Below are 17,447 nucleotides of genomic sequence, written 5' to 3'. Positions count from 1 at the left end.
TCCCCGTGTCTGCGTGGGTTTCCTCCGGGTGCTCCGGTTTCCTCACACAGTCCAAAGATATGCGGGTCAGGTGGATTGGCCATGCTAAATTGCCCTTAGTGTCCAAAAAGGTTAAGTGGGGGTTACTGGGTTACAGGGACTGGGTAGAGACGCGGGCTTGAGTAGGATGCTCTTTGTAAGGGCCGGTGCAGAATCGATGGGCCGAATGGCCTCCTTCTGCACTGTAAATTCTATGATTCTATGATATCTTCCAACGGCATGGAATTTGAGAGAGGTAGACAGCAGAATTTGCAGAAGGGAATATCAAAGAAACTTAGGTATATAACTGCAAGCACTGTCATTGGGGAAAAGAAAGTTAGTTCGTCATTCAACAGTCAGACAGGCCAGTTCCATCTATGATCTGAGCTACAGAGGCCTGTTCCATCTAACATTTAAACCACAGCAGATTACATATATTCTTTTCTAAAAGACGCAGATTTGCCCCTCCACTAAACCAGGAAGAGACATGTTCCCAGACTTGGTCACCTAAGCAGTATTGTGTGGTAACTATTAACTGGATTTGACATATAGAGCGCGATTCTCCGGAAAACTTTCCAAGTTTGCAGCGAGCGGGGAATTGTCGCGAGTTTCCCGGCGCTCCGCCCAGCGAGGTGGCAACACTATTCAACGTTAATAGGTCCACCTAACGAGGCCTCACAGGCTCCCGCCCCGAATGCCGGCTAGCCAGCTGATTAACCGGGACAGCGCTCGCCAAACCCCCCCCGCCGAGCAGCATTTAGGTTGCACTTGCTCAGCCAACCCCACCCACCTTGCAACAATGACCGGCTCCAAGATTCGGGATGCTGACTTGGGGAGGCTCCTGGACACAGAGGGGTCCAGGAGGGATGCCCTGTTCCACCGAGTCCCCGGAGGGTGAGCCACAAGACAGCCAGTGCTGCCTGGGACGAGGTGGCGATAGCAGTCAGCTCTCGGGCAGAGTGACCAGGAGGACTGGCCTCCAGTGTCGCGAGAAGGTCAACGACCTACACCGGGCAGCCAGAGTGAGTAGACACCAACGTCCCACCCCCCCAACCCCCCCAAGGGCGCATTTCCCCAGGCAACCCTCAACCCTCCCTCCATCCCCTCCCCTTCAGCACTCCCTCCACCCACCCCTCCAATCCACCCTCCACCCCAACCCTCCAATCACAAACCCCCCCCCCACAACTCTGAACCACAAATGTGGTTAATGATGCCCTCTCTGTGTCCCTTCAAGAAAAACTCTCCCACAATCAGCGGGAGGGGGCCCAGACATGGCGATGTGGCGCTGGACTTGCGAATCCTCACCTCCTTCGAGGAGCGGGCCCTGGAGGTGACTGGTGTGGCCGAGGATAGATTGGTCACCCACGTGGAGGCTGGCGGATGCCGCAGAGGTGAGGGACCACCAGGCTCCACCCAGAGAACCTGTCAAATGTGAGTAGTGATTGCCTTACTGACTGACCCATCCCTCCCACCGACCACATATCCATTCTCCCGCAGATCCAGCAGCCGGCCCATCACGGGCGGCAAACTCTCCTGCCTCCAGGGAGAACATCTTGCAGGAGAGCTCCGAGACTGTAACCATTATAGTCGCGGCACAACTGTCATCCCCAGCGCCACCAGCGCAGATACATGCATCTCGGTGGGAAATGTTCGTGGTCAGGCTTCTGGGGCACAACCTGGTGAGCACCACACAGTTGCTGATGTAGATCACGAGGAGGCAGGAACCCCCAGGCCTGACAGCTGTCAGAGGGCTGCTGGATTCCGGGACCCAGCTGGGTCCCAGCCTGATCCTGAGCCTCTGGAACAGGATTACCCGGAGCTGATGGAGACATTAGGGAGCGCCTGGATCTTCAGAGCGAGATTTCAACGTCACTCCAGCAGATCCACAGCTGATTAGAACAAAGAAAACTACAGCACAGGAACAGGCCCTTCAGCCCTCCCAGCCTGCGCCGATCCAGATCCTTTATCTAAACCTGTCTCCTATTTTCCAAGGTCTACTTCCCTCTGTTCCCCGCCCATTCATATACCTGTCTAGATGCATCTTAAATGATGCTATCGTGCCCGCCCCTACCACCTCTGCTGGCAAAGCATTCCAGGCACCACCACCCTCTTCCAGATGTGAATAGATTCTATCCCTCAGTATCTTCTCCAACAGTTTGCCTACCACTGACGTCAAGCTCACAGGTCTATAATCCCCTGGATTATCCCTGCTACCCTTCTTAAACAAAGGGACAACATTAGCAATTCTCCAGTCCTCCGGGACCTCACCCATGCTCAAGGATGCTGCAAAGATATCTGTTAAGGCCCCAGCTATTTCGACTCTCGCTTCCCTCAGCAACCTGGGGTAGATCCCATCCGGTCCTGGGAACTTGTCCACCTTAATGTCTTTTAGAATACCCAAAACTTCCCCCTTCCGTATGACAACTTGACCGAGAGTATTTAAACATCCATCCCTAGCCTCAACATCCGTCCTGTCCCTCTCCTTGGTGAATACCGATGCAAAGTACTCATTAAGAATCTCACCCATTTTCTCTGACTCCACGCATAAATTCCCTTTTTTGTCTTTGAGTGGGCCAATCCTTTCTCTAGTTACCCTCTTGCTCCTTATATACGAATAAAAGGCCTTGGGATTTTCCTTAACCCTGTTAGCCAAAGATATTTCATGACCAATTTTAGCCCTCTTTATTGCGCGTTTGAGATTCGTCCTACTTTTCCGATATTCCTCCAAAGCTTCATCAGCTTGGAGTTGCCTCGATCTTATGTATGCTTCCTTTTTCATCTTAGCTAGTCTCACAATTCCACCCGTCATCCATGGTTCCCTAATCTTGCCATTTCTATCCCTCATTTTCACAGGGACATGTCTGTCCTGCACTCTAATCAACCTTTCCTTAAAAGACTCCCACATTTCAAATGTGGATTTACCCTTGAACAGCTGGTCCCAATCCACATTCCCTAGCTCCTGCCGAATTTTGTTATACTCTGCCTTTCCCCAATTTAGCACTCTTCCTTTAGGACCACTCTCGTCCTTGTCCATGAGTATTCTAAAACTTACGGAATTGTGATCGCTATTCCCAAAGTAATCACCGACTGAAACTTCAACCACCTGGCCAGGATCATTCCCCAATACCAGGTCCAATATGGCCCCTTCCCGAGTTGGACTATTTACATACTGCTCTAAAAAACTCTCCTGGATGCTCCTTACAAACTCTGCTTCATCTACGCCTCCAACACTACACGAATCCCATTCAATGTTGGGGAAGTTAAAATCTCCCATCACAGCCACCCTATTGCTCCTAGATTTTTCTATAATCTGTCTGCATATTTGTACCTCTACTTCATGCTCGCTTTTGGGAGGCCTGTAGTAAAGTTCCAACAATGTTACTGCACCCTTCCTATTTCTTAGCTCCACCCATATTGCCTCAGTGCTCGAATCCTCCATAGTGTCCTCCTTAATCACAGCTGTGATATCATCTCTGACTAATCATGCAACTCCTCCACCCCTTCTACCTCCCTCTCTATCCCTCCTGAAGCATCTATACCCTGGGATATTCAGTTGACAGTCCTGCCCTTACCTCAACCAAGTCTCAGTAATACCAATAACATCATATTCCCAGGTACTAATCCAAGCCCTAAATTCATCTGCCTTACCTGCTACACTTCTCGCATTAAAACAAATGCACCTCAGACCACCTGTCCCTTTGCGTTCATCATCTCTTCCCTGTCTACTCTTCCCCTTAGTCACATCGAGTTTATTATCTAGTGCCTTACTGGCTTTAGTTGCTGCCTCTTTACTGACCTCTAACTTCCTAATCTGGTTCCCATCCCCCTGCCACATTAGTTTAAAACCTCCCCAACAGTGTTAGCAAAAGCGCCCCTAGGACATTGGTTCCAGTCCTGCCCTGGTGTAGACCATCCGGTTTGTAATGGTCCCACGCCCCCCCAGAACCGGTCCCAATGTCCCAGAAATCTGAACCCCTCCCTCCTGCACCATCTCTCAAGCCACGTATTCATTCTGACTATTCTTAAATTTCTACTCTGACTGTCCCGTGGCACTGGTAGCAATCCTGAGATTACTACCTTTGAGGTCCTACTTTCTAACTTATCTCCTAACTCCCTAAATTCTGATTGTAGGACCTCATCCCGTTTTTTACCTATATCGTTGGTGCCTATATGCACCACGACAACTGGCTGTTCACCCTCCCCCTACAGTATCTCTGAAGCCGATCTGAGACATCCCTGACCCGTGCACCCGGGAGGCAACATACCATTCGGGAGTCTCATTTTCGACCACAGAAACGCCTGTCTACTCCCCTTACAATTGAATCCCCTATGACTATAGTCCTGCCAGTCTTTTTCCCGCCCTTCTGTGCAGCAGAGCCAGCCACGGTGCCATGAGCCTGGCTACTACTGCCTTCCCCTGGTGAGTCATCTCCCCCAACAGTATCCAAAACGGTATACCTGTTTTGGAGGGAGATGAACGCAGGGGACACCTGCACTGCCTTCCTGCTCTTTCTCTGCCTTTTGGTCACCCATTGCATGGGTGTTGCCCTGTTCAACATCGACCTCTTTGATGCTTCACACCGGACAACGCGGTGTTTGTTCATAGTTTCAATGACGGTGCTCGCAGGCCCACTGGGATTGTCGTCCGTCAAATGGAATCAGTCTCTTAGCAGGTTTGGATTCAGGGGTAATTAATGGAATGACTCCTGAACCACATTCGGTTATGGAGGTTGCTTCCTCGTAGTGTGCCTCGAAAGAAGCCTGCCCTGGATCCTCCGGTTTCATTGCCAAACCAGCCTACTGTGCCGCCTCCAGTCTCTCTTGACACCGACATGCCCGCCATTGTGCCGTCCAACTCTAAGATGGACACGGAGACGTCAGAGGTCTCGGACACCTACTCCGTAGTGCAGCCGCCACATGGCAGTCGTCTACCACGTCGTTCCTGTTACAGATGTCATTCACCTGTGCGGTGTCCGTTCACTGATCCGGCGCATCAGCTCCATGAGGGCTTACCAGAGCCGAAGAGAGTCCGACATCCTCTGCCTGCTCCTCCGTCTCCGTCTCATCGCTCGTCAACGGAAGCTTCAGAGTTTGGGGTAAAGGAACGTAATATCCGCACGGGACCTACAGGGCCGCACGACAATCACCAGGCAGGAACCAGTCGGGGAACACTTCAGCAGTCAAGGGCATTCAGCCTCTGATCTCCGGGTAAGCGTTTTCCAAGGTGGCCTTCAGGACGCGCAACAACGCAGAATTGCCGAGCAGAAACTTATAGCTAAGTTCCGCACGCATGAGTACGGCCTCAACCGGGACCTGGGATTCATATCACATTACATTCACTCCCCCACCATCTGGCCTGGGCTTGCAAAATCCTACCAACTGTCCTGGCTTGAGACAATTCACACCTCTTTAACCTGTAATTATCCCTCTCTCCAGTTGCTCCATCTGGACCTGTAAAGACTTCATTAACTGCAAAGACTCGCATTCAAAGTATCATCTTGCATCTTTGACTTTGTCCGTACGTATGTTTCTGGAACCCACCTCTTCATTCACCTGAGGAAGGAGCAGTGCTCCGTAAGCTAGTGATTTGAAACAAACCTATTAGACTTTAACCTGGTGATGTCAGACTTCTTACTTTAAAAAGGAAGCTAGATGGAAAACAAAGAATTATAGACCAGTCAGCCTGACGTCAGTAGTGGGGAACATGCCAGAGTCCGTTACAACATATCCTACAGCAGAGCACTTAGGGATTTACGGAAGTGAAATCATGCTTAATAAATGTACTGGAATTCTTTGATGATGCAACTAGTGGAGTTGATGAGGGGGAGCCTGTGAATGTGGTTTATTTGGATTTTCAGAAGGCTTTCAACAAGGTCTCACCTAAGAGGTTAGCGTGTAAAATTAAAGCTCATGGGATTAGGGATAGTGTATTGAGATGGATAGAATACTGGTTGGCAGACAGAAAACAAAGAGTCAGAATAAACAGGTCTTTTGCCAGTGGGGTACCTCAGGGATCAGTGCCAGGACCCCAGCTATTCACAATGTACGTTAATGATTTAGATGAGGGAACTAAATGTAACAGCTGCAGATGACACAAAACTGGATGGGAGGGTGAGCTGTGAGGCGTATGCAGAGATGTTTCAGTCTGATTTGGACAAGTTGAGTGAGTGGACAAATGACTGGCAGATGCAGTATAATGTGGATAAATATGAGGTTATCCAATTGGTAGCAAAAACAGGAAGATTATTATCTGAATGGCTATAGATTGGGAGAGGGGAATGTGCAAGGGGACCTAGGTATCCTTGTACGCCAGTCGCTGAAGGTAAGCTTGCAGGTGCAGACGGTGGTAAAGAAGGCAAATGGTATGCAGCCGACCTTCGAGCCTTGTGCTGGAGGGCCCCTCCAGAGTGGTCCAGGCACCTGAAGCGCATTTTCAAGACCCCGAAGCACCTCTCGACAACACCACTGGTCGCACAATGTGCATCATTGTAGCGATGCTCCACGTCGGTCTGTGGCCTCCGTACAGGTGTCATCAGCCATGACCGCAACAGGTAACCCCTGTCACACAGCAACCAGCCCCGCAGCTGGGGGGAGGGGGGTTTGTCCCTCGAAATGTAGGGGATCACAGATTGTGCCAATATGAACGAGTCATGTACACTGCCTGAGTATTGGGCGCAGGTGTGCAGGACCTAAATCTGGTGGTCACAGACCACATGAACATTCATGGAGTGGTACCCCTTCCTGTTCGTGAACAGCCTGTTATCCACCGGTGGCCATAGGGTGGCATGCACTCCATCAATTACCCCCTGGGCATCCCGCTGCCCGACATCCTGGTGGGTGCGGTCCACTGGATGTACCTGTCCGCAAGGACATACAGGGCATGGATGCACCTCTGCCCTGATGTCTGGGAGATGCCAGACAGGTCCCCACCTGGCGACTGGAAAGACCCCGTTGCGTAGAAGTTCAACACTACCATCACCTTGATGGCCACCGGGAGCAGGTGTCCTCCCCCATTCCCATGTGGTGCCAGGTGTGCCATCATGTGGCAGATGTGTCTCACTGTCTCTCTGCTCATCTGCAGTCTCCTCCTGCATGCCCGTTCCGGGAGATCCTCAAAGGACATGGGGTCGCGGTAGACACATGGCCTCATCCAGCACCACCTCCTCGTTCTGTTGGGCGGCCGCCCCTCCAGCCTCAGCAGCTGCCACCTGCCCCTCTGTGGCCCAATCCTCTGCTGCAGCCTCCGCCTCCTCTCTGAGCCTCCCCAGCTCACGCTGCCACAGGCCTGCAGGGAAGCAGGTCCAGGTCCAGATGCATGCAGGGAAGCGGCCCCCGCCACGGCGGCCAACATTGCTGGTTGATGACCGAATGCCATAATTATCTGCAGGGGCTGAGAGGAAAACATGTCATCATGGCGCATACACCCATGCACAACCAGGTATCATGGGCTGCATGGTGGCCCTGGTTGTCACTGTGTGCCCCAGCTACGTATGCCCTCCATCCCCACCCCATCGGTGCCCCGATCACGGCGCCCATCCCTGTTGCCAGGTCCACCCTTTGATGGCACTGCCCTCACTGGGGTCATTGTCAGTGTGGCCCTGGGTGGTCCCCTTGTGGGTGTCGCCAGTTGAGTGGGGTGGCCGAGGAGCGAGCGGCACCCACCCATACGGCCGTTTTCTCTGCGTCCACCCAGGGCCAGGGTGGGTGGCCAGCAAGACAGGCGTCGTAATGGCGCTCGGTGCATGTCCACGTGCACTGCCCCTGTCCTGTCGGAGGCTCCCCGTCTGTTCGCCCTCCCCCTTCCTCTCCCCTCCCCCCCGGGCAGGAAACATGACCGTTGTCCAATCCGGAAGCCCGCAGTCACTCCACGCCACATCTTACCTCCTCTCTCAGCCGCCTCTGCCAGCACGCCAGGTTCACCATTTATTATAGCACATTATAAACACACCATCGGGAAATCGGCCTATCCGAGGCGCCGAATCGCTGAGGCCCCGGAGAATCGGTCGCCCTGGAGGACCGATAATGAGATGCATATTGTATTTCCGGGCAGCGCGGCGATTGCTGCGATTTTGTGGGTCCGGAGAATGCCGATTCGGCGCGAAACCAGCGTCAGGCCCAATTTCTGCCAAAGTTGCTGACATTACAACCGATCGCGTTTCACAATTCCGGCAAATCCCCATGCATCCTAACTCCATCCACAAATCATTTAAAACTTCACTGAGTTCAAAAACGTTTCCTTCAAACTAGAGCAAAAGAAACTTTGAATTATAAGCAATTTAGATGTAGGCCTTCATGTGGAGAATAAAACAATTGTGTCCACAGATCTCTCACTGAAAACCACTCTGATCAGCCAAGGATCAAACAAAACACGGCTTCAAGTGGATGTATTTTCTCTCTCACTAAGCAATGTTTTGTTAAAACAGTAATATTGCTAATCACATCACGAAGAAAGTATTCCCTGCCCTCTATCTGAAAAGGGTTGACGAATGTGGAAAAATTAGACCCTTTGTTATTTCTGGACCTGAAACTTGCTCCCCAGTCCTGGAGCAAACGTAAATATCAAACAGAAAGATCAATCCTGCACTTACATTCCCACTGGTACATCTCGGTTTATAATAACATTTAGTGGACGTGGAAATAAATGAAAATATTCAAAGTTTGGTGTCAAATATCAAGCCCCAGGGGAACCTGGAATCTAGCAAGTAAAAATGTTTAGAAAGCAACTGATACCGGAGGAGCCTGTTTCACCATCACACCACTCTCCGAAAATACCAGCATCAAAAACACGGGATATCTGTCCTGGGTTTGGTTCTTTCCAACTGTAACCCACCATCAAGCTGTCAACTTGGCAAAATTGGCAACACACAATCCTCTGGATCAGAGAAAGCTGTGAGTCCAAGCCCCACTCCAGAGACTTGAACACAAAATTCAGGCTAACATGCCCCTTGCAGTACTGACGGTGTGCTGCACTGTCACAGGTACCATCTTTTGGATGAGATGTTAAACCTGCCTTCCCCTCAGGTAGATGTAAAAAGATTCAGTAGCATTATTTCTTTTTTTTAAATAAATTTAGAGGACCCAATTAATTTTTTCCAATTAAGGGGCAATTTAGCGTGGCCAATCCACCTACCCTGCACATCTCTGGGTTGTGGGGGCAAAACCCACGCAAACACGGGGAGAATGTGCAAACTCCACACGGACAGTGAGCCAGAGGCGGGATCGAACCTGGGACCTCGGCGCCGTGAGACTGCAATGCTAACCACTGCGCCACCGTGCTGCCCTCAGTGGCATTATTCCCAGGAAGACGAGAGAAATTCTTTCCGCTGCTCTGGGCAACATCGATTTTTCAACCAAGATCACTAAAAACATATTATCTGACCAGTTATCTTATTGCTGGTTGTGGAATCTTGCTGTGTTTCCTACATTACAACAGTGACCACGCTTCTAAAGGGACTTTTACGCTGTATAAATGCAAGTATTTTTTCTCTTCATCCGCGCTTACGTAGCCAGTTAAATGAGGATCGATGTGAGCAACTGAACCAACCAAAGTTGAAGAGAGATGTGTCTCCTTAATTGCATAGCAGATGGGGGTGTGTGGAAGGAGTGTGCTGAGTACTATCTTCATGTGGAAATGCTTCTAATCATCGCAAAAATCAAAAAGATATGATCCATGTTTATGATCCATATATTTAACCCATATATGAAATACAAATTCTAAACAAAACTTGATTCTCCGGCCTGACTTCCACCCAGATGCAACCCCACTGGATGCAATTCAGGACCGTCCCTCAGAACCATAGAATCCCTACAGCGCAGAGGTGGGTCGTTTGGTCCTTCGAGTCTGCACCAACTCTCTGAAAGAGCACATTGCCTCGGCCCACTCCCCCACCCTATCCCCGTAACCCCATCGAACCTGCAAATCTTTGGACATTAAGGGGCAATTCAGCATGGCCAATCCACCTATCCTGAATATCTTTGGACTCTGGGTGGAAACCAGAGCACGGGAGGAAACCCACGCGGACAGGTGGAGAAAGTGCAGACTCCGCACAGTTATCCTAGGCTGTAATTGAGCCCCGGTACCTGGCGCTGTGAGACATCAGTGCTAACCACTGTGCCACCATGCCGCTCCAATCAAATTATACAGGTCAAACAGTATGGCAGCTACATACTTGAACAGCTTGTCTGTCAGAGCTGCTGTACACAGAGATTTGTGGTGCCTGTGTCCTGGGTGATGTGCTAACTGTTGTCGTTGTGGTTGATGTCGTTGTACTTTGGTCATTTTCCATGGCTGATCACTGCACAGCTTCAGACACTCAACACATGAGTTACAGAGATCAGGGGCACGAAGCTTCAGGGCTGAAACACAGGTAAACAAGGACAATTTAGGTACATTCCTACACCATCAAGCGATATCATGAGCAGCCACCTATATTTTCACAGTAACTTCATTGAAGCCTACTCGTGACAATAAGCGATTTTCATTTTCATTTTCATATTTAACGGGGGGATAATTCGGCTGCTATTTACACAGAAGTAATTCAGACAGAGAACTACCAAATCACACTAGACAATTCAGCAAGGCCATTGGAAAGGCTGTGGAAACAGAAATTGGGAGTGATGCAAAATGGACTTCTGATTCACGATCATGTCTTTTACCTTATTGTACAATGTCTACATCTACCCCAACGTTTTTCCACACATTTTAAGAAATTTAACTTGGTTGTTCATCAGACCAGCGGGACTGTGATCTTACCACAAGGCATTCCTCACCCATACCAACAACCCTTTATGGTTCTCCACATACTGAACAGCAGAAAAATAGTAGAATGGGTCTCTATTTTGGAGACTCTAGAAGGATGAATGTTGATCTCATTGAAATATATTTTGAGAGGGTTTGACAGGGTAGATGCTGAGAGGGTGGTAATGCCCAGCTGCAGAGCCTAGAACTAGGGCACAGAGTCCCAGAATAAAGGGTCAGCTATTTAGGACTGAGGCCGAGGAGAAATGTCTTCACTCGGGGAATTGTGATCTTTAGAATTCCCTCTCAGAGGGCTGTGGACACTCAGTTATTTAGTATGTTCAGGGCTGAGATCAATAATTTTTCGGATTCCAAAAGAATCAAGTGAATAGGAGGTTGGACAGGTAAATGAAGTTGTGGCCAAAGATCAGCCACAATCCTTGTAGTCATCCACGGGGGGCAGGAGTTCCATCACCACACCAATATTTATTTACAATAACAATATTACAGAAGCAGCTACAAACAGTGCTGCTAGCAGTCCAGTCAACTTAAGACTGGCTCACAAAGTCTACACATGTGATTATATGGGCCCCCTCAATGAGCTATCATTGAGGGAGCTCATACTCCAATTGGTCAACCAATAAAGCCAATTGGAGTTCATTACAATCCTTTTCACTAGCAGAGCAGGTTTCAGCAGTCACAAGGCCTACTCCTACTTCTGGTGTTCTGTCAGTCCAGTGTACTTCAGCAGACTAACAAAAGTATTGCAAGGTTGGACCAAAGTCAGGAACAGCTCAGGACTTGGAACTATTCCCTAGGTGTTGGAAAGGATCCAGACAGTGATAATTAAGTGCAGTGAGAATAATAGTGATGACTTACTGCAGTTCATAATCACACTGTGAAAAGTTGTGTGCCAGAACATATTTACAAGCTGGCACACAATACCACTTTACCTCTGCCAAAATGTCTCTGGAGTCACTTTGTTTGTATGGAAGGATAGCTGCGGCGTTTAGGAATTACGTGATTTGTGGACTGGGGAAAGAAGATGGATAATGGATCGTTAATCTGTGCATCACATTCGAAGTAAATGTTAAAATAATTACCTGGGAAGTAACACTTTGGGACAATATGTAGCTATCATCATGCTGATGATGGGATACTGATCTCAGTAAGGAAGTAAAAAGTCAAGCATTTACACACTGAAGAAATGGCACGATATGTGGAATCACTGAATCATACAGCACAAAAGGAGGCCATTCAGCCCATCATGGCTGCATCGACACTGCCAATTAGCGCTGTCCAATTATAATAAAATCGTGATGGGTCAAATCCATGTTCAGCCCAGCTTTGTGATAGTCAACGAGGCCCCTTTCCCATCTGAACTTGCGTCATTGCAACCGATATGCCTGCAGACTGATCTATATCAAAAGCAATAGATTCAAAAGCCAAATGAAAAAACAGTAAAGCAGTAGATGAGTGAAAAAGGCCTTTATTCGATGTGTTCACACTTTACATGGACAGAGTGGTGGATTTTCTTCCCTAAAGGATATTAGTCAATCAAATGGGTTTTTAACCAACATCTTCATCAATTGCAGGCTTACTTTGCATTGATTAAATTTAAATTCCACCAGCTGCTGTGGTGTGGTTTGAACCCCTGTCCCCCGACGCATTAACCTGGGTCTCTGGATTACTAGGTCAGTGATGTTACCACGACACCCTATCATCAATAGGATAGGGGGAATCAAAACCTTGGTCAAAGAATTAGGTTTTAAGGAGGGGAGCAAGCTTTGGAGAGGTTGAGGGAGGGAATTCCAAACCTTAAGCACAGGACAGCTGAATACGCAGCCAATGATGAAGTGATGGAAATCAGGAATATGCCAGAGGACAGGACTGGAGGCACACAGAGATCTCAAGAAGGTTGTAGCGATAATGGCAAAAGAAACCACCTTAATGAGTGCACTGGACACCAAACTACATTTCAGAATCTGTTCTTTATTTCAACAAATTTAGAGTACCCAATTCATTTTTTCCAATTAAGGGGCAATTTAGGCTGGCCAATCCACCGACCCTGCACATCTTTGGGTTGTGGGGCGAAACCCTTGCAAACATTGGGAAAATGTGCAAACTCCACACGGACAGTGACCCAGAGCTGGGACCGAGCCTGGCACCTCGGTGCCGTGATGCAGCAGTGCTAACCCACTGCGCCATCGTGCTGCCCCCTGAATCTGTTCTGAATTTGCTCTGGACACAGCTGGCCCCTGCAAATGGGATTCCAGGCATGTGAAAGCACCATGTTTGCGTGTTTCTTTAATCCTCTGCTCAAGCTAGCCAGGGCTTTGCTGCTCGCCTGGTCTCTGCTGTGCACAACATGCAGCTCGGATTTCATGCAATCGTATCCCTGAAAATTGTTTATTTACCCGCCAGAAATGAATAACCACAACGCCGGCCAGAACTAGGCTCAGCTACATTTTGCCTCTTTGAACTATCCCTTCTGAATTACACTGGTGTTCCATAGCTCTCTCTCTTTCAACCTGGCCAGAAATACGAATGACAACAACGATATATTTTGTTATGGCATTGACATCCCAAGCAAATGCCATCAGATGGCAGGTGGGCGAAAACACGCAGCTCTCATTTCCTCAAGAAATGTCTATATTGAGAATAGCATTCATCCCTCGCTAAGCTGGCAAATGTGCTACTTCACTCTGACTCCTTTCCTGATAGAACTATCATTAATAATGTCTGCCGCATAATTTGGCAGACTTCAATGCAGTCAGGCAGGAGCACGCAAGTTTGGTGTTATGATGGGCAAGTTTGAGGCAGGCGCCACAAAAGTATTTCGCTCTCCCCGGGATGAGCAGCAGCTGGAAAGGCTTGGCCAGAAAGGGTGTCTGGGACCGGCATACGAGGCTCGCTTAAGAAACAGCTTGCTGTTACAATGGAAAATAGGGCAGTCGATACTCTGGGATGATGAATCAAATGACCCAAACAGTTTTCTTTGTCTGGATATTCTGACTCTATTCAACAACAATTTTGGAGGAAGGGGTGGAGGGGTTGGACCACTGTTCCAAATAGATCAGCCCTTCACTATTTTGCCTGTTTCCCAATTGTTCAAAATCAGATGGTCGAACGGTTTCTTGGAAGCCGAACAAGGGCATTGTAATCAAGGCTACAAAACTGCTTCAAAACAAAAAGAAATGTGAAATCTATCTTTTGGTTTTATTTTACTTTTTAGTTCACTAACTATCCTGTGCATTGAGACTAGTCTGGCCAGTGGCCACACCAGTTCCCAGGCTAGTTTTTTTGGCATTCACAGAATGATGAGGCAATTCTGGATACTGGGTCCACTGTCCGAACTGAGCCAGATAATGACTGATTATAACCCGTGTCATATGGACTCAAAGCCCTCTCTCTCGGCCTTTCCTCATTCATTTTCATATTCCTGCCCAGTTGATAAATGCACTAGCTATTGCGGAATGGAGGAATGCAGTCGTCAATTCATTGTTGGGGGGGGGGGGCAATCGAGGTCTTCAAAATTATGAATGGATGCAGCAGCTGATCCGTATCTACTCTATTCCCTCTGGGTGAATCCAAAACAAAGGGCAAGAATCTTCAGAATATTAAGCACGGTCGCACAGTGGTTAGCACTGTTGCTTCACAGCTCCAGGTTCAATTCCGGCTTGAGTCACTGTCTGTGTCGAGTCTGCACGTTCTCCCCATGTCTGCGTGGGTTTCCTCCGGGTGCTCCGGTTTCCTCCCACAGTCCAAAGATGTGCAGGTGAGGTGGATTGGCCACGCTCAATTGCCCCTTAGTGTCCAAAAAGGTTGGGTGGAGTTACTGGGTTACGGAGATAAATTGGACGTGTGGGCTTAAATGGGGTACTCTTTCCAAGGGCCGGTGCAGACTCATGGGCCGAATGCCTCCTTCTGCACTGTATATTCTATGATTCTAATACAGTGAAGACATTGAGGAGTGAAGTCAAGAAGCAATTTTTCACAGAAAGGATAGTGGAAATTTGGAACTTTCACCCCAGTGGATGCTACGTCAGTTGAAAATATTGAGACCAAGAGGAATTGATATCAAGGATATCACGGAATATGAAAATGAAAATCGCTTATTGTCACGAGTAGGCTTCAATGAAGTTACTGTGAAAAGCCCCTAGTCGCCACATTCCGGCGCCTGTCCGGGGAGGCTGGTACGGGAATCGAACCGTGCTGCTGGCCTGCTTGGTCTGCTTTAAAAGCCAGCGATTTAGCCAAGTGAGCTAAACCAGCCCCTATGAATATGTTAATGGGCTTGAAGTACAAGTCAGTAGCGATCTAACTAAATGGCAGAACAGACTCGAGGGGCTGAAAGGCCTACTTCTGTTCCTAAAAATATCAATGCGGCGATGTCACATCTACTTGTGCCTAAACCTCTAATAAGCTCTATACAGGAACTGTATAGGGCAACACAGTGGCATTGTGGATAGCACAATGGCTTCACAGCTCCAGGGTCCCAGGTTCGATTCCGGCTTGGGTCACTGTCTGTGCGGAGTCTGCACATCCTCCCAGTGTGTGCGTGGGTTTCCTCCGGGTGCTCCAGTTTCCTCCCACAGTCCAAAGATGTGCAGGTTAGGTGGATTGGCCATGATAAATTGCCCTTAATGTCCAAAATTGCCCTTAGTGTTGGGTGGGGTTACTGGGTTATTGGGATAGGGTGGAGGTGTTGAACTTGGGTAGGGTGCTCTTTCCAAGAGCCGGTGCAGACTCGATGGTCCGAATGGCCTCCTTCTGCACTGTAAATTCTATGATCTATGATCTATAATTGTTGACAAACAGAATGCTGAAATAAAAGTTAACAGGCCACGATCAGCAGTGTTTGTCCCCTTTTTATAATCTTTATTGTCACAAGTAGGCTTACTATAACACTGCAGTGAAGTTACTGCGAAAGGCCCGTAGTCGCCACACTCCGACGCCTGTTCGGGTACACAAAGGGAGAATTCAGAATGTCCAATTCACCTAACAGCACGTCTTTCGGGACTTGTGGGAGGAAACCGGAGCACCCGGAGGAAACCCACGCAGACACGGGGACAACATGCAGACACCGCCCAGACAGTGGCACAAGCCAGGAATCGAACCTGGGTCCCTGGTGCTGTAAAGCAACAGCGCTAACCACTGCACTACCATACAGACAGCAATAAAACAAGTGCATCAGAACGGTTCTAAAACTGTGATCTTCAGATGGCGTAACAGGTTTAATTTGAAGGCCACCATATTTGGATGAACAATCTCAGTACAGTTGGAAGGACAGTTTTGGTGACTTCAGGGTTCTTGGGTCAAGATAGGAAGAAATAATTCAGCCTGGGTTCCACTTCGTCATTTCTATCCCCACATCAGAATACCGTCAGCCACGGTTCAGGTGGCAGTGCTCTCATCTCTGAGACTGAATGCTGAGACCCACCCCAGACCCACAGAATCTAAGCTTGTACTCCGATGCTGAGGGAGTGCTACACTGTCAGAGGTGCTGTCTTTTTGGTCAGACACCTGACATTTCAGGTGAATGTAAAAGCTCCACCGTTGCTACTTTGAAAAAGAGCAGGAGAGTTCTTCCCAGTAACTCAACCCAAGATTCTTCTTCACCGATCACTCACTAATGAGTACGATTGTTCATGTTACTGGTCATGGGTTCTGTGGGTTCCGCGTGGCTAATGAGCCCAATCCTGGAGCTGTAACTTCGATCACACATTTAGCAGGTGTTTCCGGGAGGTAGAATCAGTCCTTGAACTCTAGATCATAGCTATTCCTTTCTTGAGGTCCTTTTCCGGGCTTCCTGTTGCTGTCGGATGTCCTCGAAGAATTGTGTCCCTTCAATCAGCAGGTTCCTCCAAGTAGATCTCTTCTGAGCAAGGGTCTCCCAGGTGTTGATGCTGCAACAGGTGTTGATGCAATGCTGCATTTCTTGAGGTAAGCCTTCAGGGTGTCTTTGAAGCACTTCATTTGTCCGCCTCTTGTTCAGAAACCTTCCTTGAGCCGGGCAAACAAAATTTGCTTTGGCAGGTAGGTCTCTGACATCATAAGCACATGCCCAGCCCAATGGAGTTGGTTTAAGATGATGATAGCCGTGATGCTGATGCTCTTGCCTCCTTCAAGGACGCTGATGTTAAGGGCAGCACGGTGACGCAGTGGTAGCACTGCAGCCTCACCGCGTCGAGGTCCCACGTTCGATCCCGGATCTGTGTCACTGTTCGTGTGGAGTTTGCACATTCTCCTCGTGGTTGCGTGGATTTCGCCCCCACAACCCAAAGATGTGCAAGGTAGGTGAATTGAACCCTAATTGGAAAAAATTAATTGGGTACTCTAAATTTATTTTTAAAAATGGATGTGATGTTAAGTACGCCTGTCCTCCCAGCTGAAAATCCATCTCAGACAGCACTGATGGTACCTCTCCAGGGCCTTAGGTGGTGTTGGTATGGAGTCCAAGTTTCTGAGCCATATGTAAGAGTTAAGAGGACGACCGCAATGTACCAGCCAACACATACTTAACCAACACTAATAAAACAGGTTTTCTGGTCACTGTAGAACCTTGACATGCACAAATTGGCTGCTGTGTTTCCCATTTGCAACAGACGTAATTAATTGGCTGTAAAGTTCTTCAGGGTGTCCAGACGTTGTGAAAGGCAATACTTCCTTTACTTCTTCCTTTACTGAG

General features: G+C 48.6%; 1 protein-coding gene across 5 annotated transcripts in view; it reads right to left on the bottom strand.

Annotated features, from left to right (window-relative positions):
* The window catches only part of LOC119975524 (polyhomeotic-like protein 3), a 140,985-nt gene that overhangs the window by 114,267 nt on the left and 9,271 nt on the right, over nt 1-17,447 (bottom strand). For all 5 annotated transcript variants that reach the window (XR_005462778.1, XM_038815310.1, XM_038815313.1 and 2 more), the window contains exon 2: nt 10,188-10,374. Coding sequence is in view for 4 of the 5 variants with exons in the window: in XM_038815310.1 (XP_038671238.1) it covers nt 10,188-10,304 (117 nt within the window). In the remaining variant the exon portion in view is untranslated. The remainder of the gene's footprint in view (nt 1-10,187; nt 10,375-17,447) is intronic.

This window comes from Scyliorhinus canicula, chromosome 13 (assembly GCF_902713615.1).
Source record: "Scyliorhinus canicula chromosome 13, sScyCan1.1, whole genome shotgun sequence".
Taxonomy (NCBI): domain Eukaryota; kingdom Metazoa; phylum Chordata; class Chondrichthyes; order Carcharhiniformes; family Scyliorhinidae; genus Scyliorhinus; species Scyliorhinus canicula.
The sequence above is the reverse complement of the archived record's forward strand: the minus strand, read 5'-3'. Positions and strand labels throughout refer to the sequence as shown.